At 46.8% G+C, this 27480-nt stretch overlaps 1 protein-coding gene across 1 annotated transcript in view; it reads left to right on the forward strand.

Annotated features, from left to right (window-relative positions):
- NLRC5 (NLR family CARD domain containing 5) overlaps nucleotides 1–26202 on the forward strand; it is a 34932-nt gene extending 8730 nt beyond the window's left edge. The window contains exons 7-48 of the mRNA XM_064723460.1: nucleotides 280–363; nucleotides 708–791; nucleotides 867–950; nucleotides 2276–2365; nucleotides 3026–3076; nucleotides 3415–3480; nucleotides 3713–3796; nucleotides 4130–4213; nucleotides 4350–4439; nucleotides 5296–5361; nucleotides 6452–6529; nucleotides 6936–7019; nucleotides 7215–7298; nucleotides 8212–8301; nucleotides 8427–8474; nucleotides 9289–9357; nucleotides 10017–10100; nucleotides 10822–10905; nucleotides 11675–11764; nucleotides 11877–11939; nucleotides 12461–12544; nucleotides 13171–13254; nucleotides 14242–14331; nucleotides 15270–15335; nucleotides 15817–15900; nucleotides 15974–16057; nucleotides 16549–16635; nucleotides 17069–17149; nucleotides 17636–17716; nucleotides 18312–18395; nucleotides 18607–18690; nucleotides 19254–19337; nucleotides 19429–19512; nucleotides 20177–20260; nucleotides 20691–20774; nucleotides 21583–21666; nucleotides 22343–22426; nucleotides 23263–23346; nucleotides 23443–23526; nucleotides 24392–24475; nucleotides 24737–24820; nucleotides 25257–26202. Coding sequence (XP_064579530.1) covers nucleotides 280–363; nucleotides 708–791; nucleotides 867–950; nucleotides 2276–2365; nucleotides 3026–3076; nucleotides 3415–3480; nucleotides 3713–3796; nucleotides 4130–4213; nucleotides 4350–4439; nucleotides 5296–5361; nucleotides 6452–6529; nucleotides 6936–7019; nucleotides 7215–7298; nucleotides 8212–8301; nucleotides 8427–8474; nucleotides 9289–9357; nucleotides 10017–10100; nucleotides 10822–10905; nucleotides 11675–11764; nucleotides 11877–11939; nucleotides 12461–12544; nucleotides 13171–13254; nucleotides 14242–14331; nucleotides 15270–15335; nucleotides 15817–15900; nucleotides 15974–16057; nucleotides 16549–16635; nucleotides 17069–17149; nucleotides 17636–17716; nucleotides 18312–18395; nucleotides 18607–18690; nucleotides 19254–19337; nucleotides 19429–19512; nucleotides 20177–20260; nucleotides 20691–20774; nucleotides 21583–21666; nucleotides 22343–22426; nucleotides 23263–23346; nucleotides 23443–23526; nucleotides 24392–24475; nucleotides 24737–24820; nucleotides 25257–25338 — 3388 coding nt within the window. The 3' untranslated portion in view covers nucleotides 25339–26202. The remainder of the gene's footprint in view (nucleotides 1–279; nucleotides 364–707; nucleotides 792–866; nucleotides 951–2275; nucleotides 2366–3025; nucleotides 3077–3414; nucleotides 3481–3712; nucleotides 3797–4129; nucleotides 4214–4349; nucleotides 4440–5295; nucleotides 5362–6451; nucleotides 6530–6935; nucleotides 7020–7214; nucleotides 7299–8211; nucleotides 8302–8426; nucleotides 8475–9288; nucleotides 9358–10016; nucleotides 10101–10821; nucleotides 10906–11674; nucleotides 11765–11876; nucleotides 11940–12460; nucleotides 12545–13170; nucleotides 13255–14241; nucleotides 14332–15269; nucleotides 15336–15816; nucleotides 15901–15973; nucleotides 16058–16548; nucleotides 16636–17068; nucleotides 17150–17635; nucleotides 17717–18311; nucleotides 18396–18606; nucleotides 18691–19253; nucleotides 19338–19428; nucleotides 19513–20176; nucleotides 20261–20690; nucleotides 20775–21582; nucleotides 21667–22342; nucleotides 22427–23262; nucleotides 23347–23442; nucleotides 23527–24391; nucleotides 24476–24736; nucleotides 24821–25256) is intronic.
- Nucleotides 26203–27480: the final 1278 nt, after the last annotated feature.

Consider the following 27480-nt stretch of genomic DNA (forward strand, 5'->3'; position numbering starts at 1 on the left):
AAATTTGATCAGAGCAGCATCACTTCAGTACTGCAGAAATGTATGAAATAATGAATTTATGAGTGATTGAAGGATAATAAGGTGATAAAACCATTCTGGCTATATTTTTATTTGTTTTTCCATTTTGATTAAGGTGAACAGCGGGGTAGTTAATGCACTAGACAAGAGGGAAGATAATAGGCATTTCTTTTCAATATGAAGGAAGGGTGAATCCTGCAAGCAAATGAGAATATCAGCTTTTGGTGTGTTTGCCTTTTTCCCCTTTTCTTCACATTTTAGCTTTCGTAGCAGGAGATGTGGTGATGACTTTGCTGCTGCTCTTTCGAAGGGTTTACGAGGAATGGGGAGCCTGAAGAAACTGGAGTAAGTCTTTGCTTCTAGCACCTCTTCTTCCTGAGTGTGTCCTCTGCTCAATGACTTTGGCTCACCCCAGGCTGGTCTGTTCTGTGCAGGGTGAGGGTGACAGTGCCACACAGAGCAGCACAGACACATGTGGCTCTGGCTTTATGCTGGCACCAAGGGCAGAGTCGTGTCACCCTGCTGGAAAAGGAGTATGAAGCTGGTTCAGGTGGCAGAGCCAGGCTGCTGCCTCTGTGTCTGTATGGGGGACACATGGGGCAGGCAGGGGTCTGGGACAGGCTTGCCATGTGCTGCAGGGGATTCCAGTCCTCCCTCTGCTTGGTTTGAGTGATTCTTTCCCTTTCCAGGCTGACAGGCGGGTGCATCACAGCTGAGGGGATGACTAACCTGGTCCAGGCTGCATCCCAGTGCCTCCAGCTTGAGGAAATAAAGTGAGTGTCTTGTGGCAATGACCATAAATCCACCATCCCTTCCTTGGGCTACTAATGAGGGTGAATCCTGTGCAGCTTGCAGGGCAACCGGATCCGGGATCCAGAAGGGAAGAGGGTGATGGACCTGTTTTCCAAAATGGAAAAGCTGAAGAAAGTAGAGTGAGTAAAAAAGGCTTAAACCTTGGCTACTGTGAAGCCAGGCATTGCACAGAGATGTGGGGCACCAAGCTGAGGCACAAACATTTCAGTGCCAGCAGGGCTGTGCTGGGCTCAGTTTGAGGCAGGCTCAGCCTCACAGTTCTTTTCTAATTCTTTTAAAATCATCCCAAGGGAGTCCTGGTGTGGGGGTGTTCACAGGGGTCTTAGGATGAGGGGAGAGATGAGGATCTGACTCCATGTTTCAAAAGGCTTGATTTATTATTTTATTATATATATTACATTATATATATTACATTACATTTTATTATATATATTACATTTTATTATATATATTACATTACATTATATTCAAAGAATAGAAGAAAGAATTTCATCAGAAGGCTAGCTAAGAATAGAATAGGAAAGAATGATAACAAAGGCTCGTGGCTCAGACAGAGTCCAAGCCAGCTCACTGTGATTGGCCATTAACCAGAAACAACTCTATGAGACCAATCACAGATCCACCTGTTGCATTCCACAGCAGCAGATAATCAGTGTTTACATTTTGTTCCTGAGGCTTCTCAGCTTCTCAAGAGGAAAAATCCTAAAGTAAAGATTTTTTATAAAAGATGTCTGTGACATCCTGGCACCACTGACACCTCTGCAGGAATTACAGTGCATGTGCTCAGCTCAGTGCCCAGCTTGACTTTCCCTCTTCTGTTCCCCTTGGTGAGGTTCAGGTTGAGATATCTCTCTCTGATTTAGGGAGGATGGCTCCATCAGAGTCTTCCCAGCCTTTCCACAGCCTTTTTCTCCTGTGCTGCTCCTTCTAAAGGAGCCTGTGGCCATCCAGAGCTGGCAGAGAGGTGTTTCACATCTAATGAGGTCCAACAAGTAATGAAACAGAACAAATGTGCAATTAAAGAATAAACCCTCAGAGGCTGGAGGATTGTGTTCAGGCCTCCCTGCTTTAACAAGCCGTAATTAAATTGGATTTGTTGTAGTGGGAGTTGAACTGCACTGTGGATCAGTGGTGCAGTCATGAAGGTGTGAACTACCTCCACTAACTAACCCAAAACTGGTTAGTGATCATTCTGCTGCACATGGAAGAGTTATCTCTGAGTCTAAATTTGTGGGAGCTACAGCTTGCAGAGAAAGAACTGATAAAAATCTGATAATGCTTTTGTTGAGTCCTAGATGGAAATTTCAGAAGTTTTTCAGAAATACCCTTATTAAAAGATCGTGTGTTTCAGGATGTTTGGGGACAGAGCACAGGGCATTTGTGTAACAAAAGAACATCCTGTGGCATCCAGCAGCTGAGCTTCTATTTTTCCTCATGTTCACAGCCTGAGCAACAACCATCTTTCCTTGAATGCTGTTCTCAGTCTGGCAAAGGAAGGCATCGTGTGTCAAAATGTCACTGAACTCTGTGCCAGGTATCAATAATGGGAGCTCTTACAAAAGCAAGCAGGTTGTCTCTTTAGATGCTGACTTTAAATGGACACTTTTTCAGCTTAATTAATAGCTAATTGAGGTGAACAAAAATCAGTTTGACTCCTTTTTTTCTTTTCTATTGGAAACAAAATGTGAATTCCTCATACCATGTACTTCCTCTTTGTATTTTTAATAAGTTTTTTTTATCCTTGGTCTATAAAACCATTTGCAGGGTGTGATATTTCTTCTTGTATAACAGAATTTAAATTTGCTTCTAAGCTCTGCAATATATCAGAAAGGAAATTCTTTACTAACTAGCATACATTTGCTATGAGTCAGCTAAGTTCAGTGAAAATGTGTGAATTTAGCTCTAAGGAATGTGTGCATTCCTTTAAATTGCAGGGTTTGGGATTTTCATGTGTCTGGGATGACAAAGGGTAGATTTTTTTAAATCATCCTGGCTCTTGTGGTTGTCTTATGTTCTAAGGTTAACAGGCCAAAGTAATCCCTGGTGTAACTCAAATTGCATATGGCTTTTTCTTAATTTTCTTGCTGGAAGGGAATTTCTACTGAATCTCTTTCCAACAAACTGCAAAAAAAAAAAATCCTGGCCCGGTCTTTTTCAGTGTGTGACCTGATACTGACCTAGATCTCTTTTTCAGGGGGGACACCATGGTTATTCATTTTTCTGGCACGTCTGGGAGAGCTCAGAGGTGAGACACTGCACTGTGGTTATGCTGTGTTGGGTTGTGCTGATTGAAGTGTCACCATAAACCACAATAACAGCACAGCTGGTGCCCACTGCCCCTGCAGCTGCCTGAGCAATGGGAAATGTAACCAGAAATGTCTGGGTTTGCACACACACCCCACAGCCAGCCCCACAAAAGCATCTCCTTGGAGCCTGGGTAAGCTTCAGGTGCCATGGTTCTATTGCAAAAAATTCACAGAACACAGACCTGGTGGTTTCTGCTGGGAAATATTAACTGGGACCCAAGCTGTCAGATAGTTCATGAAAGCCCATTAAAAGCCAAAATATTTTGCTTGTTTGCAGATCTCTGGATTTGAAGTTGGAAGAGAATAAAGAACACCTAATTCCAGCTAGACATGTGAATTTATGGTAAGAGTAGACACATAGAGTCCTGCTGGTGCATGTGGTTTGCAGATGGCAGGTACTATAGAAGGGCCAGAGAAGCAGATGTGTTCATCCTTAAGGACAGAGAATATTTCCACATGTGGAAAAACTTGAAATAAACCTGAATCAGTAAATAAAGATGACACTAGAAACCCTGTCCAGCCCAGCCAGGGGCACCCCCATGCCCTCAGTGCTCACCAAGCCTTCCTGTTCACAGCTTGCAGGACCACAGGCTGCTCTCCCAGCATGCCAGGACGATTGTGGCCATTCTCCAGAGCTGTCCCTGTCTCTCTGAAGTGGAGTGAGTGCCTCCTTTCCCTCCTGTTCAGTGCCTGTAGGCAGGGGGTGTGGGAGCAGGGGATCACAGGATCACAGGCTGGTTTGGGTTGTAAAGGGCCTTAAAGAGCATAGATTTTTCTAAAGCAAGATGGTTTGGGTCTAAAACATGAATTACGTTGCCCAAGGGCTAAAACTTTCTGTCTGAAGTTGGTTGATGCAGAAATAAGCAGGGAAGACTGATCTGAGACAGAACAGTCCAGGCAAAAAAACATTGTAGGAAAGGGAAAGCAAGCAGGTTTTGAGGGCTTTGTTTTTACTGTTCCAGTCAGTCCCCACTAACTGGAAAATGCTTCAGTTTATCAGGCAACAAGCTTGGAGATGAAGGCTGCAGTTGTCTGCTGAAAAGCCTCCCCTGTCTATCAATCTCAAAGCAGCTGAAGTAAGTGTTGCCTTGCACAAAACCAACCTCCCTCTTCTGAAGGGAAATGGTTCCAAGCATGCAGAGCACTGGTGGCTGCTCCACAGGCCATCCTGTGGGATTTCAGGGCCCAGTTAATTGCCTTTTTCTTTCCCAGTCTCAGCCAGAACCGCCTCTCTGTCAGTGGCCTGTGCAGCCTGCTGCAGTCAGCACTCTCCTGCCAGGAGGTGATGGAGCTGCAGGTCAGGTACGTGGCTCTGGAGCCACACCTGGGGTTAATCCCCAGCCTGGAGTTGCATTCTGAGGGTTTTGTGGGGTCACCTCGGGTGTGGGGTGGGTGCAGAGCGTGTCCCAAGGTGGTCCCTGACCCTTGGTGGCATTGCTGGGAGCTGATTGCAGGGCCATGGTGGGGGGATAAGGGAACAGAGACAGTGCAGAAGGCAATCTCACCCCTGAGGAGTTGCAGCTGTACCAATTACCAAGGATTAGGAACAGGGCTGCCCTGAACAGCCCCAGCTGTGTCCCATAAGGATGAGTGCAATAAAAGAGTGGGTGAGCACCTGGAGGGGAGCTGGGGTTTGTTGGGTGTGCTGAGAAGGAGTTAGTGCTGTGAGGAGCTGTCCATGAGAAGCCACTGAGGAGGTTTGGAATTGATGACAATAAGATGACAACAGGCCATCAGCCGCAATTTGGGTGCTTGCAAAACTCTCTGTCCTTTAGTGCATGGGGTGTTTTAAAATGCTTCCCTGCTCTCTGCCATGGGGAGTTTTGGAGCCAGGATCTCTGCAGAGTGTGAGAACTGGTGACACCTCCTGGAGCAGCACTGAAGTTCTTTCTCCTCTGTTACTTTCACTTGAAAACACACTCAAGTACAGCAATTTTGTGTGTGCTTTGTCTAGTGATTCAGAGAAACTGGACCATCAGATACTGCATGATTTGATCCAACCAGAGTTTAAAGCTGATGGAGATTTGTTTTTTCTTGCTTTGGGAGTGTTTTAAGCACAAATGATTGGTGACACCAGAGTTTTGCAGAACAAAACCAAACAAGAAGTCCTGTAAATAACCAAACCGTGACATTGACTGATTACTTCTCTTCCTCACAGCCTTTCTCGTGATACTGCAGTGCTGAGGTTCAGAGAAGACAGGGAGTTTGCTTCCCTTCCTCCTAGGTAGGCTGTGTGTGCACAAATGGCGTTATCTCAGCATCCTGTTTGGTTCTGGCATCCTGTGTAGGTACCAAGGGTAACACAACACTCCACAGCAGTTCCTGCCTCCCACCCCACCCCCAGATCTAAATGTGGAGCTGTCTCCTGGCTTTCTCAGCCCCTTGAAAAGTTGTCACTGCCTTCTGTAGTGTTTTCTGCCTCTAGAGCAGCACGTTTCATCCCACAGCACCCTGAGCAGAGCAGGCTGTTCAATGACACCCGTGCTAGCTGATAATTGTGAGGGTACAAAAGGCAGAGAATGCCACACCAAATTCTGAAAAGATTCACAGATCCCTGAGTTCAGAACACTCTGCATTCTGGATCATGGTACTCCTAAATTGTGGGATATTTGGAGGTTAATTTTTCCCCTCAGAAAATTATGGTTAAAACAGCTCAGCCCAAAGATTTTGACCAAGAAATGGTTTCCTGTTGCTCCTGGAATTTCAGGTTCACTATACCCTTGTCCTCTGTGGACTGAGCTCACAGTAAAACAGCATTTCCCATGGAATAATTACATTCCACCTTTTAGCCAGAGAGAAACAGCAGCACCCTTGCAGGCATAGCCCAGTGGTTGTGCTTGAGAGAGAGTGACAGCCTGAGACAGGCAATCTGTGGGCTCCTTTAAGGCACCAGGTGGCATTTCATACTCTGATATTTTAGCTTTTGCATGTTCCATTTAGTCATGAATAGTCAGATTTAGTTATAGTTTCACTGTTTATAATTGTAGCTTTTGGTTACAGTTTAGTTAGTCATAGACCGTTCCATTTAATTATGAATAGTCAGATTTTTGTACAGGCTCTTCACAAAACTTATTTAGGCAAAAGCTAAATTCAGCAAAATTCAGCTAAATTCAGCAAAAGCTGAATTCTCCATAAAACTTAGACAGAAATATCTCTTTCCCCATCTCTCCAGTTGTCTGTATGCTCAGATATTTGGGTAGAAAAGGAGAGATTGCAATTGGCAAGATACAGGCTGGAGCCAGGGTGGCCCCAGGGATCTGCCAAAATGTTAAAGCAGAAGAGTTTCACCTTTGTCTGCTTTTGTGCTCACTTAGGGAAGAGCCTGTGTTCTCTACTGATGGCCAACAACATGGAGAGGAAAGCCAGAGACCACCCACCTCCCAAAAAATCAGGTACCATGGCCAGTTTTCATTGTGTCCCATCTCTAGGTCCTGTTGCCAGTGTAACATCTTAGAGATGTAATTCACATCTCTAAGAGGAGAATCACAAGAGACTTGGGACTCTCCAGCTGCCAGGGGAGCTGCAGGGTCTGTCCTGGATGGAGGGAATGCTGGAGCCCCTGGCAAGGGGCTGGGACCTGGTGCCACCCTGTGCCTTACCAAGGACACAGGACCTGCAGTGCCAGGCAGGGGTGGCATCACCTGGACACCCTGTGGGAGCTGCTAAGCATCAAGGCATTTTTAAATTTCATTATTATCTCTTCACTGATTCTCTGATTTTCAGAGGAGTGAGGTTTACCACCTTTATTTGAAATCCTGCAGACCTGGATGATTGATTTCTTTTTTTTTCCCCCCACAGACTGACAGACTGTAATCTTCAAGGCAGTGACCTGAAGAATGTGTGTGCAGTCCTGAAGGAATGTGGCCACATCTCTGAGCTGGAGTGAGTCCTCCTCAGCTCCCCTGGTGTTTTCCTGCATTTATTTGGAATGCTCAGAAAATGCCCCTTAGTGTTGTAGACAAAGTGGGGTAGAGGCACAGCCTGGTGGGAGGTGTGGCTGTGCATGCAGATAACAGAGCTGATGGTGCCTGTGGGTGTTTTTACTGTGAAAATTAAATGCTTTTCTTTAAATCCTAGCCTATCTGGGAATTTTCTGGGAGATGAGGGACTTTTGCAGCTGTTTCAGTGCCTCCCAAAACTGAAAATGCTACGTTCTCTCAAGTGAGTAGCTCCTGGTTTTTCCTTATGCATGGGCTGGGTTTTGTGGAGTGTTTGTGGAAGCACATTTGGGAAGGCCCTTCACAATCGGTGCAGGACATTGTGTGTTGGGCACTGTGCTGTCTGCTCTGTCCCCACCTCCAGCCCAGAGCATTTGAGTCCATTTGAAGCTTGGCTGAGATCAGTGCCCCAGAGGCTCTGTGCTCATTCCCCCATGAAGGGGACAGGTGGTTTCATGTCAGGTACCTGTGTCTGAAACTGCCTGAGGTCTTCAGCAGCTCACTGAATTTCCCCTCACTGGGAGGGGGAGCAGCCCTTGCTCTCCTGAGGGGAACAGCTTGGAAGGAAGGGAAATGCTGGGGAGACCCAGCTTCAGTGGTGGAGTCTGAATTCTCCTGCAGTGCTGGCTGGTGTTTGTTTATCTGGGCATTTCACCTGCACTCCCACTGCAAGTGCTCTGTGCAGGACTGGCTGAAGGAGAATGGCACCATCCTGCACTGTTGAAAGAAATATTTATTGTTCCTGTTTGGTTAATTGAACCAAGATTGTTCCACTTACGGGCAATCTCATTAGAACAAGTTGCTCTGAGAGAATGTGAATTTGCTGTCTTTGGAGGTGATAAAAACCCAGCTGTTCAATGTCCTGAGCTGTCTCCTCCATGCTCACCCTCCTGAGCAGGAGAGTTTCACCAGATCAGCTCTAGACACCCATTCCAGCCTTGACTATTCTGTCATTCTCTGAACACTAAAAGTGAGGATGAAGTTGAAATGTATGGAAGTGAGTTGTGTCTGCAGAGCTGCAGCAGGAAACACTGACAGAGGGTGTGCTGCACAAGGATCTGTGCAGCAGATGTGCTGTGGGGATATTTTTTATCAGTTTTGCTTGCAGCAGGTGGTTTTATCTTTTCTTCCTGCAGGTTTGACAACAACCGGATCTCCCTTAGCTCTGTGTTTTTCTTAGCTCAATCATTAACTACACTGGAACACATTAGAACAATGAGCCTCAGGTATGGCCAGGAGTACTTTTTTATATTATTTTGCTATTTAAAACCTCAAGCTGTGGGTTTTTAGGGATGACACAGGAGCTTGTGTTGCCAAACTCCATGCTGATGATGTTCTTTTCTGGTTACAGCTTGGGACACCCCCAGGTGGTTCATCTGACCTTTTGGGAAAGAGTCAGGTAAAATCATACCCACTCACATAAGTGTTTTAAACTCCTCGGCGGGTTCTAAACAGCAGGGGCCATGTGGGTCCCTGAGGTGTGTTATGAAGAGCCAAACTCCAGCCAGGCTGGGGGGAGCCCAGGGAGCTGTTCCATGGCTGATGGAGGGCATGGAGTGTGACCGTGTTCACAGGGGTTTTCGGATTGGGGAAGAGATGAGGATCTGACTCTGTGTTTCAGAAGGCTTGATTTATTATTTTATGACGTATATTACATTAAAACTACGCTAAAAGAATAGAAGAAAATGTTTCATCAGAAGGCTGGCAAAGAATAGACTAGAAAGGAATGATAACAAAGGTTTGTGCCTCGGCTCTCTGTCTGAGCCAGCTGGGCTGTGATTGGCCATTAATTACAAACATCCAACATGGGCCAATCACAGATGCACCTGTTGCATTCCACAGCAGCAAATAATCAATGTTTATGTTTTGTTCCTGAGGCCTCTCAGCTTCTCAGGAGGAAAAATCCTAAAGAAAGGATTTTTCATAAAGGATGTGTGTGACAGTGGAGCACCCACTGCTGAGACAGGCTCAGTCACCTCCTTGCTGGCCAGGACACGGCGCATGCCAAGTGCTGAGGGGCTGCACAACTCTCTGGAGGCTGGAAAAGGGCCAATAAAGCTCTTTTTCTTCTGGGGATGGGCTGAACCTCATTATGGCAGGTGGTAGGGAAGGTAGATTGGAACAGGAGGCCACTGCCACCACCTCAGCCCCTTCACGGGGAGCTGGCTACAGAACAGCAGCACAGCTCATGGGCTAAACTGTTCCTTCCTCAGCAGCACCAGCAGATGGAGAAGTGGCTCCCTGGCACGGCCCAAGCAGGAAGGAAAAGGACAAAGCTTCAGGTATGGCAGCCTGGCTTCCCTTTGCACCAGGACTGGAGGAGAGGTGGTTCTGGGGGTCTTTAGGGCAGTGTGGTGTGTGGAACTGACCCATCCCTCCAGCTGTGTCTCCTCAAGGAGGAAAATTAATAGTAATAATAGCATCTTTACTTGGTTTGAGGGGCTTGCCATGCTTTCCAGCACAGGAAGTTCCTACCCATAATTAATGAGAGAGAGATCTGTGTGAGTGCTACATTCATCCCATACAGAGCTGCCAGTTGTCACCCAAAAAGGCTTCTAGGATTTCCTTCCTGGAGAAGGACAGGGGAGGCACCAATTCCAGCCTTCCTCTGGGAGAGCCCAGGCAGGGCTGAGCAGGGGAAGATGCTCTCCAGTCTCCTGAGACAACTGAGTCACCAATGATGTGGCTCTAGGGAGGGAGCCACAATACCCAAAGTATTCTTTGGGAGGAATATCCAGAGTATTGGTGTTTTGGTGGACTGGCTCTCTCCAGTCAGCTCAGGGCTGGTGAAGTCATCTGCTTTGATTTCTTAGTCCCAGACTATGGGTAGCAAAATCTGTGTAGTGGAAGTGAGAGGGTCCCCATGGGCCTTGTCCTGGGCTGTGAGGCTCTGGGGCATCCTGTGGGCACGTCCAGCTCCTGAGTGCTTTGTTTGCTTCAGTCTCAGGGAGTGCAGAGTGGGTCTGGAGGATGTGACCAGGCTGTGCCAGACACTGGCTCGATGTCCCCAGCTGACAGAAATCCAGTAAGTCTGTCTGTCTGTCTGTCTCCCTAAGCCCTGACACAGATTTGCTGTTCAAACCCCAGATTTGATGTTCAGGGTGGCAGCTGGTGTACACCAGCTCTCCTCTCACCACATCCTCACCCAGATACTTAACTAAACCCAGACTTTCTACTGTCCTGCTTCAGAGAGAACTTGGCCTCTCCTAAGGCTGCCACATCAGTGTGTAAAGGCCCCAGAACATGTGTGTGTTCTCAAGATCTTCATTCCTGTGTCTGGAAACATTTGTTGTCATCTATTCCTCGAAACCTCAGCTTGTGGAACAGCCAGAGCAAGAGCTCCTAGCCCACCAAGCCATGAGCTCTGCTCCTCAAGGGCTGGTGACTCCAGGCAGGAGCTTGGCACCAAGAGAATTAGAATGTTGGTCAGAACAAAAACTGAGTAATAGCAAGTAAAAATAATTCCCCTATTGCCTGCATGAAAGACATCAGCAGCATCATTTTGTGGATGTACAGTAATGGAAAAGTAACACTTCTGAAACTGGAATGTTGATTGGCTGCAGGATGTAAAGAAACACAGAGATCAGGCTGTAAGGACTAAATCTTGCCCAATTCTCATGGCATTTCTGGACATGTCCTTTCACAGAATTTGCCCATTTGTGTGTGCATGTCCATGTAAATGTTACAGAAGTAATTAGGGATTGAAACAATTTCTCCTGGGTTTTGTTTCCTTCCATATTCTACAGTCTGTCTGGAAATTCATTGAGTGACCAGAGCATTGAGAGATTACTGAGCTTTCTGCCATTCTTCTGTCATCTGACACTACTGAGGTAATGTGTGGGGTCCCTGCTTTCAAATGTTGGTTTGGAAAGTGTTAACACCACAGCAGATCTTAGGAGCATTAATCAGTAATTGTAAACTAACTAGCAAGGCAAACAAAACGCAGAAATGCTTTCACACCCATTCTTTTCTTGTTTCTAGAAGTAAAGCAGCACTTTAATGACATTTAGCAGAGGGCAATTCAGAATCACAGAATAATGAGGTTGGAAGAAATCTCTGAGCTCATTGAGTCCAACCTTTTCCCTAACACCTCAACCAGACTATAGCACCAAGTGCCATGGCCAGGCTTTTTTTAAACTTCTTTTTCAGGCTGGAATCCAGGCCAGGGAAGCCCTATCAGGGAAAAGGACCCTTCACTAAAAGCCCAGGAGGAGCTTGGCCATGTTTTACACGATTTTGTAGCATGGAGGAGCTGCAGGGTCTCATGAGACTGAGTTTGCCCAGTCGGAAGGTTGCTTCCATTTGGGATGTCTCTAGTCCAGCAGCCCCAAAGGAGGAGTGGTTCCGTGTAAGCCCTTGGTCTGTGCTCCCTTTTTAGGCAAAGGGGACTAAAGGAGCCTCTCCTTTAGGTAAAGGAGCACTAAGTGCCAATGCTCAAAGCTTTAGGTCCTTGCTCCCTCATCCTGAGTCAAATGGGACGTCTCCAATGTTTTGTGTCTCAAAATGAAAGATCTCAAAATGGAAAAATTGGACTGTGTGTGTGGGAGCCTCTTTTCTTAGGAGCTGATTTCAGTGTTTCTCCTTTCCCTTCCCTTACAGTATTAGGAAAAACTCCTTTTCCCCACATTGTGCTGTTCTACTCCTCAACTCCATCAACCTCTGTGAGCGGGTCAGAGCTGTGGAAGTCAGGTGAGGCACTTGGGCTCTGGAGCCCAGCCCTGATCTCCAAAGATAACAGCCCTACAAAGCCTGTCATCATTGGAGATCAGTGCTGAAGGACTGTCCTTTGTGTCTGCCTCAGGTCAAGTGAAAATGCCTTCCTGCATTTAGGAGCAAGCACACAGAGCCAAAGGACATCCTGCAGGTACTGACACAGAGCACTGGCTGGAATCCTCTGTGGGTGGGTTTGAAGCACCAGTGCAGGGAGCCAGATTGCCTCCTGTACTGAGAATTCATGGGCTGGTGGTCAAGGAGCTCAGGCCCCTAAGCTTTAGGGCTCAATTAATCTGCTTAGGTGCAATTCAGAACCATTTGGATGCACTGAGATGGCAGAGGTCAGTGCTTTTCTTTTTCTCCTTTTTTCTTTATGATCATCTTGAGTTGCACCAAATTCTGCTGCACGGGCACCTGAATTGAGGCCTCATCAGTGCACTTTCCAAATGTGTGCCTCAAATTCTGGGGGATAACCTCTACATGACCATCTGTGTGATGAGGGATGGCCCTGGAGTGCCCCTGCACAGGAGCTGTAAAGTGTCTCTGTCCCAGCACCAGGAGATGGCAAAAAATGTGAATTCTGCACAGAGACTGGTGTGAAGGTGCAGGTGGGCAGTGCTCAGGCTGAGCTGGTTGCTGGCCATGCTTTAACCCTCCTGCTGTCTCCCACAGGCTGACAGGCTGTGCCATTGGGGAAGGGCAGGTGGAGGAGCTCTGCAGCATCCTGGAGCAGCACGGCTGGCTGGCAGAAATAGAGTGAGTGAGGTTTGGGGTGTTGCCATGGTCTTGAGCAGAGTCACAGGGGAAGAGCTGTGTTTGTGGGTTCAGCAGTGCCTGGAGTGTCCCAGCCTGTCTGCAGGCATGTGTGTGCTCATTCAGGCTGCTGAGAAACACAATCAATTAGCAATTATGCAGGTCCTTTTGAGCTGATGGGACAGCTGCTTTGGGATTTCACTCCTTTACTGTTCAGAGGCATTTGTTGCTTCACCTGAGCTCTTCATTTGAGCTTGCTCTGGAGCTTATGCATGAGGTAATTTCATAAGGCAGTGATTTGTTTTAAACAGACTTTTTGGCTAAGCTACTATTTATGTGCAGGAAATTGGAGTTTTTTCTTCAAAGCTTCTCCAAGGACCATTGCTGTTTAAAGTAAACATAGAATACATTTTTCTTTTTTTTTTCTTTTTTTTTTTTGGAAAGGCTCTTTAAAGTCCATCTAGTCTAACTCCCTGTCATGAGCAGTGATATCTTCAGCTACATCAGGTCTCTCAGAACCCTGGCCAACCAGGCCTCGAATATCCAGGCATGGGGAAACCCCCACCTCTTGGGGCAACCTGTTTCCAAGGCTGAGTTTTGGGTGCCCACATTGTTCTTCTGCCTTTCAGTCTCTCCAGGAATCAGCTGGGGGATGAAGGCCTGAGGTGCCTCTTGGACCGCTTGCATCGAGTGCCTGGTACCTGTTCCCTCAAGTAAGAGAGCACACAGTGAACCCAAGGAGCAGGAGGCTGTTCTGTGATCCTCGAGGGTGCTGCTGCTTGTGCTTCTTGCCCTCTCCTGCCTTGAGAGCAAAGCTCTGGCTGAACTACCAGCACCAGGCTGTGGTGACTCAGGGTCTGATCCAAAACCTGCTGAAAATAAGCAAAAGTCTTTTTATCAGTGTCAGCAGGAAATAGCAATGCCCAGAGTGGGGTGGGATTATATTTGTAGGGACCCCTGTGGCAGGGAGGAATGATGAATCTGACTCCATGCTCTCAGAAGGCTAATTTATTATTTTATGATACTATATTACATTAAAGAATACTAAACTAAACCATACTAAGGAATATGGAAAAGATACTTGCTGCATGCTAAAAAGCTAATAATGAGAACTTGTGACTCTCTCCAGACACAGCTTGGCCCTGATAGGCCATTGAGCCAAAACAGCTCACACCAGAACACAATCAATGAAACAATCTCCAAACACATTCCACATGAGCACAACACAGGAGAAGCAAATGAGATAAGAATTGTTTTCCTTTTCCTCTGAGGCTTCTCAGCTTCCCAGGAGAAAAATCCTGGGTGAAGAGATTTTTCAGAGAATCTGAATGCCACAGGGTGGGTGACAGAAGTTGACCCAGTCCCCAGAGCTTTCAGTTCATCACTCTTCTGGGTGTTCTCTGAGTAACTCAATTCCCAAGGTGCTGTGAGCTGAGCTGTGCCCTACCCATCCTCTCCCCTTCCCTTTCTGCTGGGGCAGTAAATGTTCCAGCTGCTGCTGCTTCTGTAGTGCAAGAGGAAAATTGCATTAGCTGTTTGCATTTGCACTGCTGAGTTCAGTGACCAAGCAAAGCTGAAGGGGCCCAGCACCCCACAAACTGCTCTGTCTCTGGTGCCAATTTGAGTTTTGCTTCTCTGCCTGAGGAGCAGGGCAGCCCTGACTCCTGACACGTGAAAATCCTTCCTTCCCTTCTGTGCAGTCTCAGCCATAACGGGATTTCTCAGGATGGAGTCCTACATCTCATAAATGCCTTTGTCACATCTGGAAACACCACTGAAGTGCAAGTCAGGTGACTGCTTTTCTTCATTAATTTCTGAATCTTCCTTGCTTGTTTTCCTCTTAATTATTGAAAATTTGTGGCCTTCAGGTAAGAATGATGAGGACCATGTTTTCAACTACCTAAAGCTTTGGTTTATGTCCATTTCAAATGGCCCTACATAAGTGCCAAGCAGAATTACCATTCCACAGGGCCAGGTTATTTTTGTGTATAGGCACAGATATTCAGCTGTACCAACAATTATTGTCATGTATTTATTTGTTAATGAACCTCTTCAAGGCAGGAGCCAGCATTGCTCTCTAAGGTTCTCTTCAGTATGTTGAGATTTCAGACGCAATAGAAAGCAATTTTCCCATGTTCTTTTACTTGGATTTGCATTTTATCTCCTTTCCTCTCAGGCAAAAATCTCCCACGGGCTCTGGGCCTGTTGCTCTGGCACAAAGTGCTTTTCTCACAGATTCCAGGCATGAGACTGGGCTGTGCTGCTCATCTGTGGGGCCTTATCAGTGTTTGTGTCTATGGGACCAGCTGCTCTGTCCTCAACCACTTTTAACCAGGTCACTTCCATCCATTCCTGCAGTTAGATGTGGCTGCTGAATCTTTGGGCCACTCTAAAATCTCCTGTTGTACCTCTCCCCAGAGAGCGCAGAGGAGGCAAATAAAAGCTATAAAATATAAGCAGGATAAATAAAATATATATTTATTTTATTTATAAATAAAATAAAAGCAGGATAGGTCAGGATTGCCTTTCGTGCTGCCAATTTAGCATGTGTGAGACCTTACTGAAGAATTTCCCTGGGCTGATTTATTTTAGGGAGGGCTGAGCTGTGCCAGGTACCTGTCACTGCACTGCTGGATTATTTTCTGCAGTTTGGTATCGTTAAATTCTGAACACTGGGAAAAGTAGTAATTCTCCATCTTAATCTTACACTTGTGTCTTCTCTGTGCAGTTTGTGCTCCAAAGCAACTTTAATCATCAAGCTGGCAAGTGGAGATGACCCAAGAAAGATTCTGAGGTGATGTTACAGACCTTTTGGGGTGATTTCTTTGGTAAGGGTGGGGTCCTTTTTTGAGGCACAAGACAGACAAAACCTCTTTTTGCTCGTGGCATGGTGATATTTTGCACTAATAGCTGATACATTTCCTTGGGCTCACCTGGTGAGAAGAGCTTTGTCACATCACAGAGGATCCCACCTCCCTTTCTCTCTGTGCTTCCCCACTCTCTGCTCCTCACCTGGGCACCTGTAGCTGTTCCTCAGTCACAGGACAGGGTCCTACAAGGAGCAGTGACATTATAGTACACAGGTATATATCAGAATATCTCAACAGATGCTTTTGAATGTTGCCACAGTTTTGCTTTTTTTGGAGACCCTTAAAGTTGTTTAAGGTTTTTATGCCATCCTTCTTTCTCTGTTAGGCTGTGCTGCCTGTTGTTTCCAGCTCAGAAAGCTTGAACTGTTTGTGATGATTTAATGCTGTTCTTTCTCATCCTTTCAGACTGGCAGAGTGCAACTTTCAGCCAGAGCACTTGGAAAAGTTGTTCTTGCTCCTGGAGAGGTGCACTGGTCTGACAGAGTACACGTGAGTTAATGGCTCTTGGACCCGTTGGGGGGCTCATTTGTGAGCTGTTCATTACACTGAGCTTTGGTTCTAGGTCCTCAAACAACAACATGACAGTCCAAGCTGCAGAAAGACTCCTGCATTCCCTGAGGAAGGATCTGGGGCTGCTGAAAATCAGGTACTGTGTCATTGTGATTTTGTGGATACTGCTCTGATCTTCTGAGATCTCCTTTCATTAAAAATAAAGTGAGCTGTGCTTCTTCCAAAGGCAGGGAGCACTCGCCTGAGAAACTCCCATGGCTGACTCTGATATTGGTGTTTGGCTTTGTCTCCTTGAGCCAAAGGAGATAAAGCTTTATCTCCCACTGAGCCTCATGTAGAGCTCTGGCCATAAGGTGTGCTGGCCCTGCAGAGCCCTGCCAGCCTCCCAGAGAAGGGTGATCATCCTGGGGACACATTCCTGCTGCCACAGCATCCTGGCTGGCAAATCCTCCCCTCTCTGCTGGGAAGCTGGGCTGTTCTCCCTGCTCCCAGGCTGCCCCTGTCCCATGCAGCCATTCCTCTGCTAAGCCAAGCAGCCTTTCCATGGATTTGGAGGGTGGAGCTGGAGAGGCAGGGATGGATCCAAGTGTGTGAATCAAGCAGGGCTGCCTGTGTTCTGCTTTGCAGCATAGAGGAGCCATGGGTGTGCAGAGAGAGAGTTGTGGACCTGCTTGATCTGGCTCTGCAGGCCTCTGGGAGCATCACTGAGATCATGTGAGTGGCACCTCTGGTGTCTTTCAGATATTTTCTTTTAGCCTGATACTCTTAAGGGAATGAGATTGAAGCCAACACTGGTTTTTCTGTGTTAATTCACTGTCCCCAGGGTATTTGTGATCCATTTGCCCACTTGAACTAATTTTAACCCAAATTGTTGGTGGGTAGAAGTGCTTTAGAAGGTTTGTGGTCTCACAGCTCAGAAGGTTTAATGGGAAGGAGAAAATGTTCCTGGTTGCCATTGGGACAAAGGGTGCCTGGTTTAGGCTGGTTTTGGAGCTAGTTTAAACATTACAAACCTCCTCAGAGATGGATAATTAGCTTTCATGTGCCCTGTCCCATTCATTCCTCCTCATTTTTCCTATGGAAAACAGTATTTTCTTCCCTCAGGAGTTCACGGATTTATGCTGTTCTCTAATCTCTAACTTTTCAGGATATGTAAAGATAAAACCCTCTTCCAATTAGTCATAAGATTCCCACACTGCCTGGAGAAGACAGAATCAGTCATCAGCAGGTGAGAAGGCAACTATTTCTCATTATTTTCTGCTTGCTTTGAATTTGGGATGAAAAATACCTTCAGAGTGTCTGAGGCTCCCTGGGTTCAGTCTCAGAGTCCTCACATGTGGAAGGATCCTTATGCATGTGCATGGTCCTTTGGGCTGCTCTCCTTCACCCATGCTGGACCCAAACAATGCTAAAAAATCCATCTGCCTTCCTGGCAGCAATCAGGAGCTCTTTGAGGACTCTTAAGAGATGCTGGCTTCTGCTTGAGTGTGCAGAGAGAGCAGCATCAGTGTCCTGTCCTTTTGTGCAGCTGGAGGAACAGGCAGCCCTTGTCCTGGGCTGTGTTTCTCTACATGGACTGTGACATAAATGGGACATGGCAGGAGAGCCCCAGGTGGGCTCAGAAAGCCCTGCTCTGTCCCTAATCGTGTCACCAGATGCTGCACTGGGCTCTCCTGCTCCTCATTGAGTTGTGTTCCGTGTTTGTGTCCTGCAGACTGAGCCTGTACAAGCCACAAATGCAGCACTCCTTCTGCCAAAGGCTTTGTGAGAAATGTGCTCAGCTTCAGCGGCTGAGGTGAGTTACCAGGTGTGGTGAAGGGTTTCAGGGAGGGGAGCAGCTTGTCCTGGTGAGTGCAGCACCTCTGAGCAGGGCACGAGAGAGGCCAGGGCAGGGTCCTAGTCCCTGCCTTTGGGTTCCCTCTTGGAGTGCTTGAATGGAAAATAGGAAATACCCATAGACCTGGTGGGATATCCTTTGAAATTCCCTCAATCTCCCAGTGCCCAGAGAGGCAACACTCCCCTGCCATGGCTGGGGCTCCTGTGGGACCCTGCCAGGTGTCAGTGTTGTGTCCCTCCCTCAAGGTCCCAGCCCTGCTGTGCCTCAGCTGTGGCTCAGCACAGGCCTTGTGCCACCCCTGGGCAAAGCTGTGGCTCAGCACAGGCCTTGTGCCACCCCTGGAACTTGTAGCAACTCCATACAAAGCTGTGGCTCAGCACAGGCCTTGTGCCACCCCTGGGCAAAGCTGTGGCTCAGCACAGGCCTTGTGCCACCCCTGGGCAAAGCTGTGGCTCAGCACAGGCCTTGTGCCACCCCTGGGCAAAGCTGTGGCTCAGCACAGACCTTGTGCCACCCCTGGACAAAGCCCAGAGCTGTTGTTCCCTCCCTGCAGATGGTCCCACATGGAGCTCCAGGATGATGAGGCAGAAATGCTGGTCAGGATTTTGCTGCCCCTTCCAGAGCTGAAGGTGTTTGGGTACGTGTGACCTTGGGCTTGTGTGTCCAGCTGGGACCTTTTCCACACTTTTATTGTTTGTTCAATCCTCAGGCCAGGGCTGTGGAAATCTCCCCAACCTTGCTGGTCCCTGATGTCTGTGCTGCCTGGGGTTTGGGATGGGGCAGTTTGCCTGTCTCAGTGTGCTGATCAGGAGACCTGATCTCCTCATCTGATCCTTGCTGTTTTGCAGGCTGACCTCCAGCAGCGTTGCACCAGCTGGAATTGATTATTTGATCTCAGGCTTGCAGAATTGCCAGGCCATTGAAGAACTCAAGTGAGTGAGTGTGTTGTTACCAGGCTGACCAGAGGCTGCCAGGACTTTCTAGAAGCTTCAGTTAATCTGGAGCCTCTCTTCTGCATGTACAGTGGACAGAGGTGCTTTTTCTGATAGGGAAGAAGCACGAATTATTTTATATTTGCAATGAGCAGTGAGTGAGACAGAACAGTAGTCTGTGGCAGGGAATTCCAGTGGAGAATCAAATGTTTTGGCAGTGGTTTTTTTGCATGGATCTTGTTGTCCTGTGGTCACAGAGGCACTTTGCTCCATGCAGGACTGGGCTGGACTCTTGCTGGACTTTGCTCCATTTAGTCACTGAGTCTCATGTTTATATCAGCCTAAATGAAAGGAGCTGGGCTCTTGCTCCAGAGGTTTTGTGTTCTGTTGGTACTTTATCAGAATCCAGACAGGTCCATTAGAATTGCATTAAAGAGCAAAACTGAAGTTATTCCCAGGGATTAGAACACACTCCCCCATCTCTCCCATCTTGTTTTGCTCCCCTCTGTGCTGAGTGCTCGCACCACTGTCCCTGGAGAATTAATTGTTATTTCATCCTCCAGCCTGGGCTACATGAAGCTCAGCAGTGCTGCCATCCCTGAGCTCGTGCTGGGGCTCTGTGAGATGCCATCCCTGAGAAGGTTTATGTAAGTATGGTTTGTGCAGCTCCCCTCTGGCCTGGGATGCTGAGCAGCAGCAGCAGCTAAATCTCCATTTTCCTGGGGATGTTGTTTCCAGCTTGGATCACAACAGCATTGGTGATGAAGGCTGCTCCAGACTCGCAGAAGCCTTGAGGAAAATGCACAGCCTGGAGGAAATCAAGTGAGTTTCTTCTTTCCTGCAGAGAGGTGACCCCCAGTGCCAGCACTTGGAGAGAGCCAGGTGTGCTTGTACACAGTATTGCTATAAAAACAGGGAGGTTGCAAAGTGCTCGTGTGTGAGGTACCTTGCACTAGAGGAAATCAGAACTTGATGTTCAGAAGAGGAAACTTTGGTCTTACCCCACTCAGTCATGTAGAAAATGGATTAAACAGAATTTAAATCTTCCCTGGGATCCAGAATAGTATTAGAGATTCCCTTCTGTCCTGGGAGAGCCTCAGACCCAGAATTTGTCTGAAAAGATCTGTACTGGAGCCAACCCCAGGTTTGATCTCCTTTCTTCCTCTCTGTCTTGCCAGATGGTGTCCATTCTCTGCTGTAGCAATTTGTAAAATAATAACTACCTGTTTTCATCCTGTCTTGCTATTCTGCCTGAAGTAATTTCCCACCTGTCAACAGGATCCAGTGATTTTAATTGTTCTTTGCAATTTTTTTAAATTCCTCATTAGCACCTATTAATTTTTTGTGAGATAGTTGAGATAAACATCTCTTTGATTCTGCTGGCAAGGCCTGAGGTGTCATCCAGCAAATGGGACACATTAAATAAGATCTTGCACTTTGCCTACCATCTTCCTTTACAACACAGCTTTCCATCTCTTCTTTAAAGTTTGAGCCACAACGAGATTGGAGATCCAGGCCTGATAAATCTTGCTGCTGTCCTGCTGGAAATGCAAAACCTGAAGAAAATTGAGTGAGTCCCTTTGTTCTGCTTCAGCTGTTTTGGTCATGGCCATGGTGGGGAAGCCTGTGTGGGAATCCCTGTGCAAGGCTGAGACATGGATTCAAACTGTTCCTTCTCCCAGGGAACAGAAATTAGAGCATCCAGACTCTTTGTTAGGCTCAGCTCTTGGGGAAAGCCTGGTAACTTTGAAATTAAAAACCTGGAAGTGACTTGGAGCTAGAAAAGGAAGTTCTCAGTTTTGTCTGAGAGGTAAAACTGCTCCTTCCCCACAGGCCTTGCAGGGCCAGCAGTCACTCAGCACTTGGCAAAAGAACCTAAAAATGCCCAGACCATCTCCCAGGGGCCTGAGTCTCCCATCACAGCAGGCAGAGAGTGAAATATCTTCACCTGGTACATTCTGGTTCTCATTTAGTCACTGAGAGTCGCATGTTTATTCCAGTCTTTCAGGGAACTGTCCCAGTCCTGATGGAGGGGAGAAGCTGATGGAAGCTCTTGCCCATTGCAAGCACATCAAGGAGTTACTGTAAGTGTGTCATTTCAAATATCCTTTTGGGAAGCTGGGCAAAAGTCAAGGCATAGAAATTAGATATGACTCTGATAAAGCCAAGATCAGTTTTACCACATGATTCTTGTGAGAGCAGAGTAAAAACTCTGCTGCCACCACAGCAATGTGTGGTGCTGGGTGTGGGGGGTTTGGGGATTGGTTGCTGGATTCTCTTGAAGATTTCCAAGAACTGTGCAGTCTGCATTGGATTAATGGATTCCAGAGCTGAATCTGCAGGTTCATAGGCAGTGTCAGGCGCTGCTCATTGCCTGTGTTGCCCAGGATATCACCATTAATCTGTGTGGCTGCAAAAATGGAGGGAAGTGGACAGATAAAGGCTTTGCACAGTCAGATCTTTTGGTGTTCCATCCCAGACCAGTTTAAAGAATCTATGTGTCCTGCCATATTAAATAAATAAACTTTTAAAATAACAAATAAGGAAAAGTTACAGGAACTGTGCTTGTAACCTTCAGATTAGGGTGTGTGTACTGAGGGCACATATGAAAATGTTCAATTTCAGTTCAGTTGCAGCTCAGGTAACTCAGTCAGGAAGTGCAACTCGGTTTTACTTTCCTGTTTAACTTCTGCTGCAGGATTTCAAAACCCCATTGTTTCTTCCCCCCACCCTCAAAGTCCTTTGAATTGGGCACTTTAGGTCCTCTCAGCACAGTCCCAGGCACACAAGGGTGAGGAATGGGGGTCACTCATCCCTGTGGGGGTGACACACAGGTGAGGAATGAGGCTCTGGGCTTCCCTGCCAGCAACATTTCACTTCTGCTTCTCCCAGGTTATCAAGGAATGGTTTTGGAGACAGGACAGCAGTGACACTTGCCCTCTGTCTGCCTCACATGGCCAACCTGAAGGTCCTGCAGTAAGTGTCACCTCTGCCCCAGGAAGGCTGGATAACCTGGAGAGAATGGGGATCCTTGAAAGAGGAATGAGAGCAGGGATGGGCTCTGGTTCCTTAGAGAGTAATTTCAGTGTCCCAGGGTAGAGAAACCCTCCAAACTTACTCTGCTGTAAGAGCCACATAAACTCTTCTTGCTTCATCTCTTGCAGCATTAGCTATAGAGATGAGCCAGGAAGAGAGTGTACAGTAAAATAAACCTTAAAATTGATTTGGAGTATTGATTTGAGCTAGTTTCTGATGCCTCTGGTGGAATGTAAGCATAAGGATGAGCATCTTTTATGGACCCTCACCCTTTTGTGCAGGCACCTCTGAGTCATTTATTTTCCCTGAACTCAGTGTTACTGTATTTCTAAAACTTTTGTGGGAGTCTCTCCAGGATTCTAACATGTAGAACTTTCTTGTACTGTTTTATAGTAACAAAGTAAGAAATTGGTGAGCTAGAAGTGCTTACTGGGCTCAGTTAGCCTAGAGGCATTGCTTCCAGCCTGTGTCCAAGATGTCATCAAAAGATAACTTAGGGAAAGGAAACCCAGTGGTAGGGCACTATCTCTGGTTGGGTTCCTGGCAGGTTAAATATGAGCTTCTGTTACATCTTTATTCCAAAATAATCATCCAATGCTTTTGTTTCCTCGTTTAGCTTCCAGAACAATAACATTGGGCAGGCAGGAGGGCTGGAGCTGGCCAGAGCCCTGGTGTTGTGTGAGCTGCTGGAAGAGATAAGGTAGGTCATGGCTGGTGCATTTGGGATGGTGCCAAAGATACCACAGGCTGGTTTGGGTTGGAAGGGGCCTTTGGTGATCACCTGGCTCCAATCCCCCTGCCATCAGCAGGGACATTTTCTACTGGACCGGGTTTCTCCAAGCCCTGTCCAGCCTGGCCTTGGACAATTCCTGGCATGGGATATCTACAGCTTTTCTGGGAAACCTGTGCCAGGGCCTCACCACCCTCACAGGGAAGAATTTCTGCTTCCTAACATCCAATCTAATCCTTTCCTCAGCTTGAAGCTCATCCCCCTTGTCCTGTCTCTCCATGCCCTTGTCCAAAGGCTCTCTCCAGCTCCCTTGTAGTCCCTTAAGGTGTTGGAAGGTCTTCCCATTCTCCCTTATTGTCATTTCCTCTCAAGTCACACCAGTCATTAACTCCAGTTTTTGAGGTTTTTATTTCCAGTTTCATGTGCAACACATGATGTGCTACAGAACTGCCCTCCTTTGGCACAGGTATAACCCCAAATTTCTGTCTGCAGGCAAGGGCTGAGGTTGTGAGTTACAGCAGGGCTGTCACTCCCATTGTACCAAGCAGTGAACTGAATTAAAGTTGTTGTTTACCAATCTGGCCCATCCCTGCTGTCTACAGAGTCATTCCCATTGTACCAAGCAGTGAATTGAATTGAGGTTGCTGTTTACCAACCTGGCTCATCCCTGCTGTCTGCAGAGCCCTCACTTAGTCTGGATAGTGGCTATTAACTTGCTAGTTCACATGGTTATGTTTTCATGGTGGTTTTTCTCTGACTGTACCTGCTTTTTCTGACCACTCAAAGCTTTCCCATCCCTCCTACAGTTTATCAGAAAATGACCTTGGGGAGCAGAGCATCCATGCCCTGTCCAAGGGGCTGCCGAGCTTCAGACGCCTGCGGAAGATCGAGTGAGTGCTGGGGCCTCAGGGGACGTGGTGCTGTGCTCCCTCAGCTCTGACACCAGCTCCCCATGCCCTCTGTTTGCTCTCTCCCTGCTGCTGCAGCTTGAAATTCTGTGGAGTCACTGATGGTGCTTCCAAGTCCCTCTCTCTGGGCTTCCAGCAGTGCCCGTCCATGGAGGAGATAATGTGAGTGTGGGCATGGGTGGGGAGGCATTTCAGCACTCAGGTCACTCTCATTTTGGTGCCTGCTCCTGTTTGGAGATGCAGGGCACTTCTCACCCTGCTGAATATTTGTTGAAAGTATTTTATAATGCTTTCCACCAAGTACACTTTGGTGGTAAATGTATCAGTAATTTACTAATTGATAAAATACCCCATGAAATTTTTTAGCAGTGTAAAGCTTTGTGCTCAGCAGCCATTTCCATCTTTCACGTCTCATTCCCTGGGCCTGCAGGACTCTGAGATAACCACAGTCTACAGACACTCCTTGGTATCTTATCATGCATGGAAATGTGGTGAAATGGAGGAAAATCCTCAGAATTAAGCTTGCAATCCAAGGTCACCATGATATTTTCTGAAAAATCCCTTCACCAGGATTTCTTCTCCTGGGAAAATGAGAAGCCTCAGCTTCTCTATATTTTGCTGCTCTGGAATGTGGTCTGGAGATTGTTTATCCAAACATGTGAATTGTTTAATTAATGACCAATCACCATCAGCTGTGTTGGACTCTGAGGAGTCAGTCACAGGTTTTTATTATTTGTTATTTTCTAGCCTTCTGAGTATCCTTTCTTTTTTCTTAGTATAGTTTTAGTATAACATTTTTAATATAATATCATAAAATAAAAAATCAGCCTTCTGAGAACATGGAGTCAAACTCTCATCTCTGACCTTGTCCTGGGAACCTCACAAACACCACACCAGGGGAATGTTTACCTGTCACGATAAGAGGGTGATTAGCTCTTGCAAAAAGGCTAATCCATGAGGGGTAATGTCACAGTAGTGACACCAGTGTTCATCCAGACTGACAGCTGGGATTTCTTGTCTGCCTTAGACTGTCTTGGAATGCCCTTGGAGATGGAGGAGCCCGAGAGTTGGCCATTGCCCTCCCAAAGATGGAAAAGCTGAAGGTGTTGGAGTGAGTACAGCCCTGAGAAACACCCTGGGGAGGCTCATTTTTCTGTCCTTGAGCCTTCAATCACTGGGCTTCCAAAAAGGGGAGGCACTTTAGGGACAACAGGCAGGGTCCTGCGGTTTAACCTCCATGCACCAAGGGCCAGCCTTGCCTGGCTGATTCAATTAACACTTATTTTACTTAAGGTGATTACAACATGGGACAATTCAGCTGTTTTCCACTCTGGATTTGTTTGGGATTTCAAAACTCTTTTTTTTAAAACAGCCTGGAGAAGAACCACATTGGAGCCTGTGGTGCCACAAAGCTCGCAGAGGAGCTTGCCACGTGCCCAGAAATTGAGTCCATCAGGTGAGCAGGGTTCCCAGAGCTCTGTGGCTGGGCTTGGCTCAGCAAGGAGAGGTCAGGGTGACAGGGGTGGGGACAGATGTGTCCCATGCCCCTGCTGCCCTGGGTTAGCTGGCAGGGATGGGGCATTGCAGGGAATGCAGGCACAAGGCAAGCTGAGGGTTTTATGGGACAGCTTCACCTCCTCACAAAGTCCAGGGGAAAAAAGGAACTGAAAAGCTTGCTGGCTTTAAATAAGGCACAAAATGAAGACCCAGATGTGTAATATCCCCATCAGGAAGTTGTTGCGTTTGTTCTTTAAAGTTTTCTTTCACTCATTCCTTCTGGTTTCACTTCTGATGAGCATTCCTGCCTTGTCCCACTCTCTCCTGGGATCCACATCTCCAGATGCTTGGGTATCACACCTGGTCCTGCAGTAACACATTTGCTGTCCTTGCAGGCTGTGGGGCAATCCAGTGCCCAGGGGCCTTCCTGAGACCTTGACAAGCCAAGACCCAAGGCTGTGCTTCTCCTTCAACTAGAGAAGAGGAGCCTTGCCCTAGCTAGGAGTTCTCTGTCTGCTGCTGCCCTCAAAACTGCACTGAAGAGCCAGGAGCTCAAAGTTCCTACAACCGAAAGCTGTAAATATTGGATTTTTCTTTGCTGCACTGAACCAAGGGTGGACACTGGGGTTTTTTTATTTGGGTTTTTGTTTTGTTTGTTTATGTTGTTTTTTTTTTAATTTGTTTTGTTTCTTGTGATTTTTTTATTGTACAGAAGAGGAAACTACTGTAAATAACTGCTGCTGAGCAGGCAGGATGGTATTCTTGGTAGAAAAGCACTGAAACTCTCTTCAAGAGAATAACTTTCCAGAAAATAATTAGCAAACTGTGATAAGAATGCTTATGTACTAGACATTATTTATTTATGTATTGCCCTGCAATGAAAGGTTCACCATCACCTCCTCCAACTTGAAATTAGAAGTTCAATACTTTGTCTTTATTTTGAGGAAGAGGCAGAAAGAATAGACACCATAATTAAGTTCTCACACACAGTCACAAAAAAGCAGATATAAGGTTTTCTCAGAACTGTGAGATTTTGGAGTCACCATCCCTGGAAGTGTTTAGAAAATGTGTGAATGTGGCACTTAGAGACATGGTTTAGAGATGAACATGTTGATGCTGGGTTAAGGATTTGGATCAGTGATCTTAGAGGTCTTTTCCAACCTTAACCCTTCTATGATTGCATTATTCTAGGAGGAGATGCATGTTCTCAGGCATTCAGAAAGGCAGCAGAGTATTTCATTTTCATTAATCAAGATTGCAACACCTGCAGGGTGTTGTAGTAAAACAATACACATCCTTCAGGAGAGAATGTAAAAATAAATATTTGATTCTTGTGGTGGATTTATTTATGGAATTTTGTTTGCAGCAGCGTTTGCCTGGGGAGATGTAACTGATCTGATTTGGGCAGGGCAGGCATCTGGAATGAGACAGAAATGCTGGTCCAGCAAATCTTTGGGCAACTGGTGGTGAGCAGGTGGTGCTGGTTATTCCTGGGGGAGCCACTGTCCCTATTTAAAGATCAGCATCATCCTTTGTGACATAATGACGTGGTGGTGTAAAAGTGGGACACATTTTGCAGAGACTACTCTGGAAAGGGTTTAAAAACAAAAACAAAGGAAAAGCAAAGTAGTGAAATTCCTCATCAGGTTATATAATTCAATGGAGTAAACAAGTACCTCAGATTTAAGCACTGCCACTTAAAAAAAGCTTCACCAGATGTGGTGAACTGATATGAGGAAGAAATTCTTTCCTGTGAGGTTGCCCAGAGAAGGTGTGGCTGCCCCATCCCTGGAAGTGTTCAGGTGGAATGGAGCTTGGAGCAGCCTGGTCTAGTAGAAGGTTGGGGCAAGTCTGGTGACTCCCACAAATGCCAGGGCCTGGTGGCTTCACTTCCCCATGGCAGGGGGGTTGGAACAAGACGATTTTTAAGCTCTCCTCCCACCCAAACTGTTCTGTGATAAATGAGGTCTGAGGTTCCCCCCTGCAGTCCCCCGATTCCTGAAGTCAGGAGGTGTCTGTCCATACCATGAGGTTTGCAGTGATGTAACAAAATGAGAATATTTTTATAGCACTGCTCTTGTCTCGAAGTGTTAAAAGAGGGACTCAAATCTAACTGCACACCTGTATTTCCCCCAAATTCAGGGCTCCGGTGTGACCCAGAGAGTGGCCATCCCCACGGGTGCCAGGGAAGGGAATGGCAGGAACACACCGAATCTTTTCCAGAACACCAGGTGTCAGCAAAACCCCAAAAACGGGGAGAGGTTCTCTGTAATCCAGCAGTTCACGATAAAAACGGGCTCTGTGCTCGTTTTTATGTGCATGGGTTGCATTTTTTAAAAACCAAGGTTTGGACAGAGCTGTACATGGAACACAGGAACGCACTGGGTCTGTGGTTCAATTCTCCCATGTGATGCCAAGGACTTCTGGGGCTTGCTTCCCATTTCCATTGTGCTTGCCATGTCCCTGCTCCAGCTGGTGCTCGTTTCTGAAAGTTTCTGAGGGGAACTTGGGGGCTTTGGCCAATTCTGAGGGGTTAAATGCATCTTCTGGAATGCAGGAAGACGTGAGGCCATGAGGGATTGTGTGTGATGGCCAAAAAACAAACCAATTCCCAACCAC

Source organism: Zonotrichia leucophrys, chromosome 11 (genome assembly GCF_028769735.1).
Source record: "Zonotrichia leucophrys gambelii isolate GWCS_2022_RI chromosome 11, RI_Zleu_2.0, whole genome shotgun sequence".
NCBI lineage: Eukaryota > Metazoa > Chordata > Aves > Passeriformes > Passerellidae > Zonotrichia > Zonotrichia leucophrys.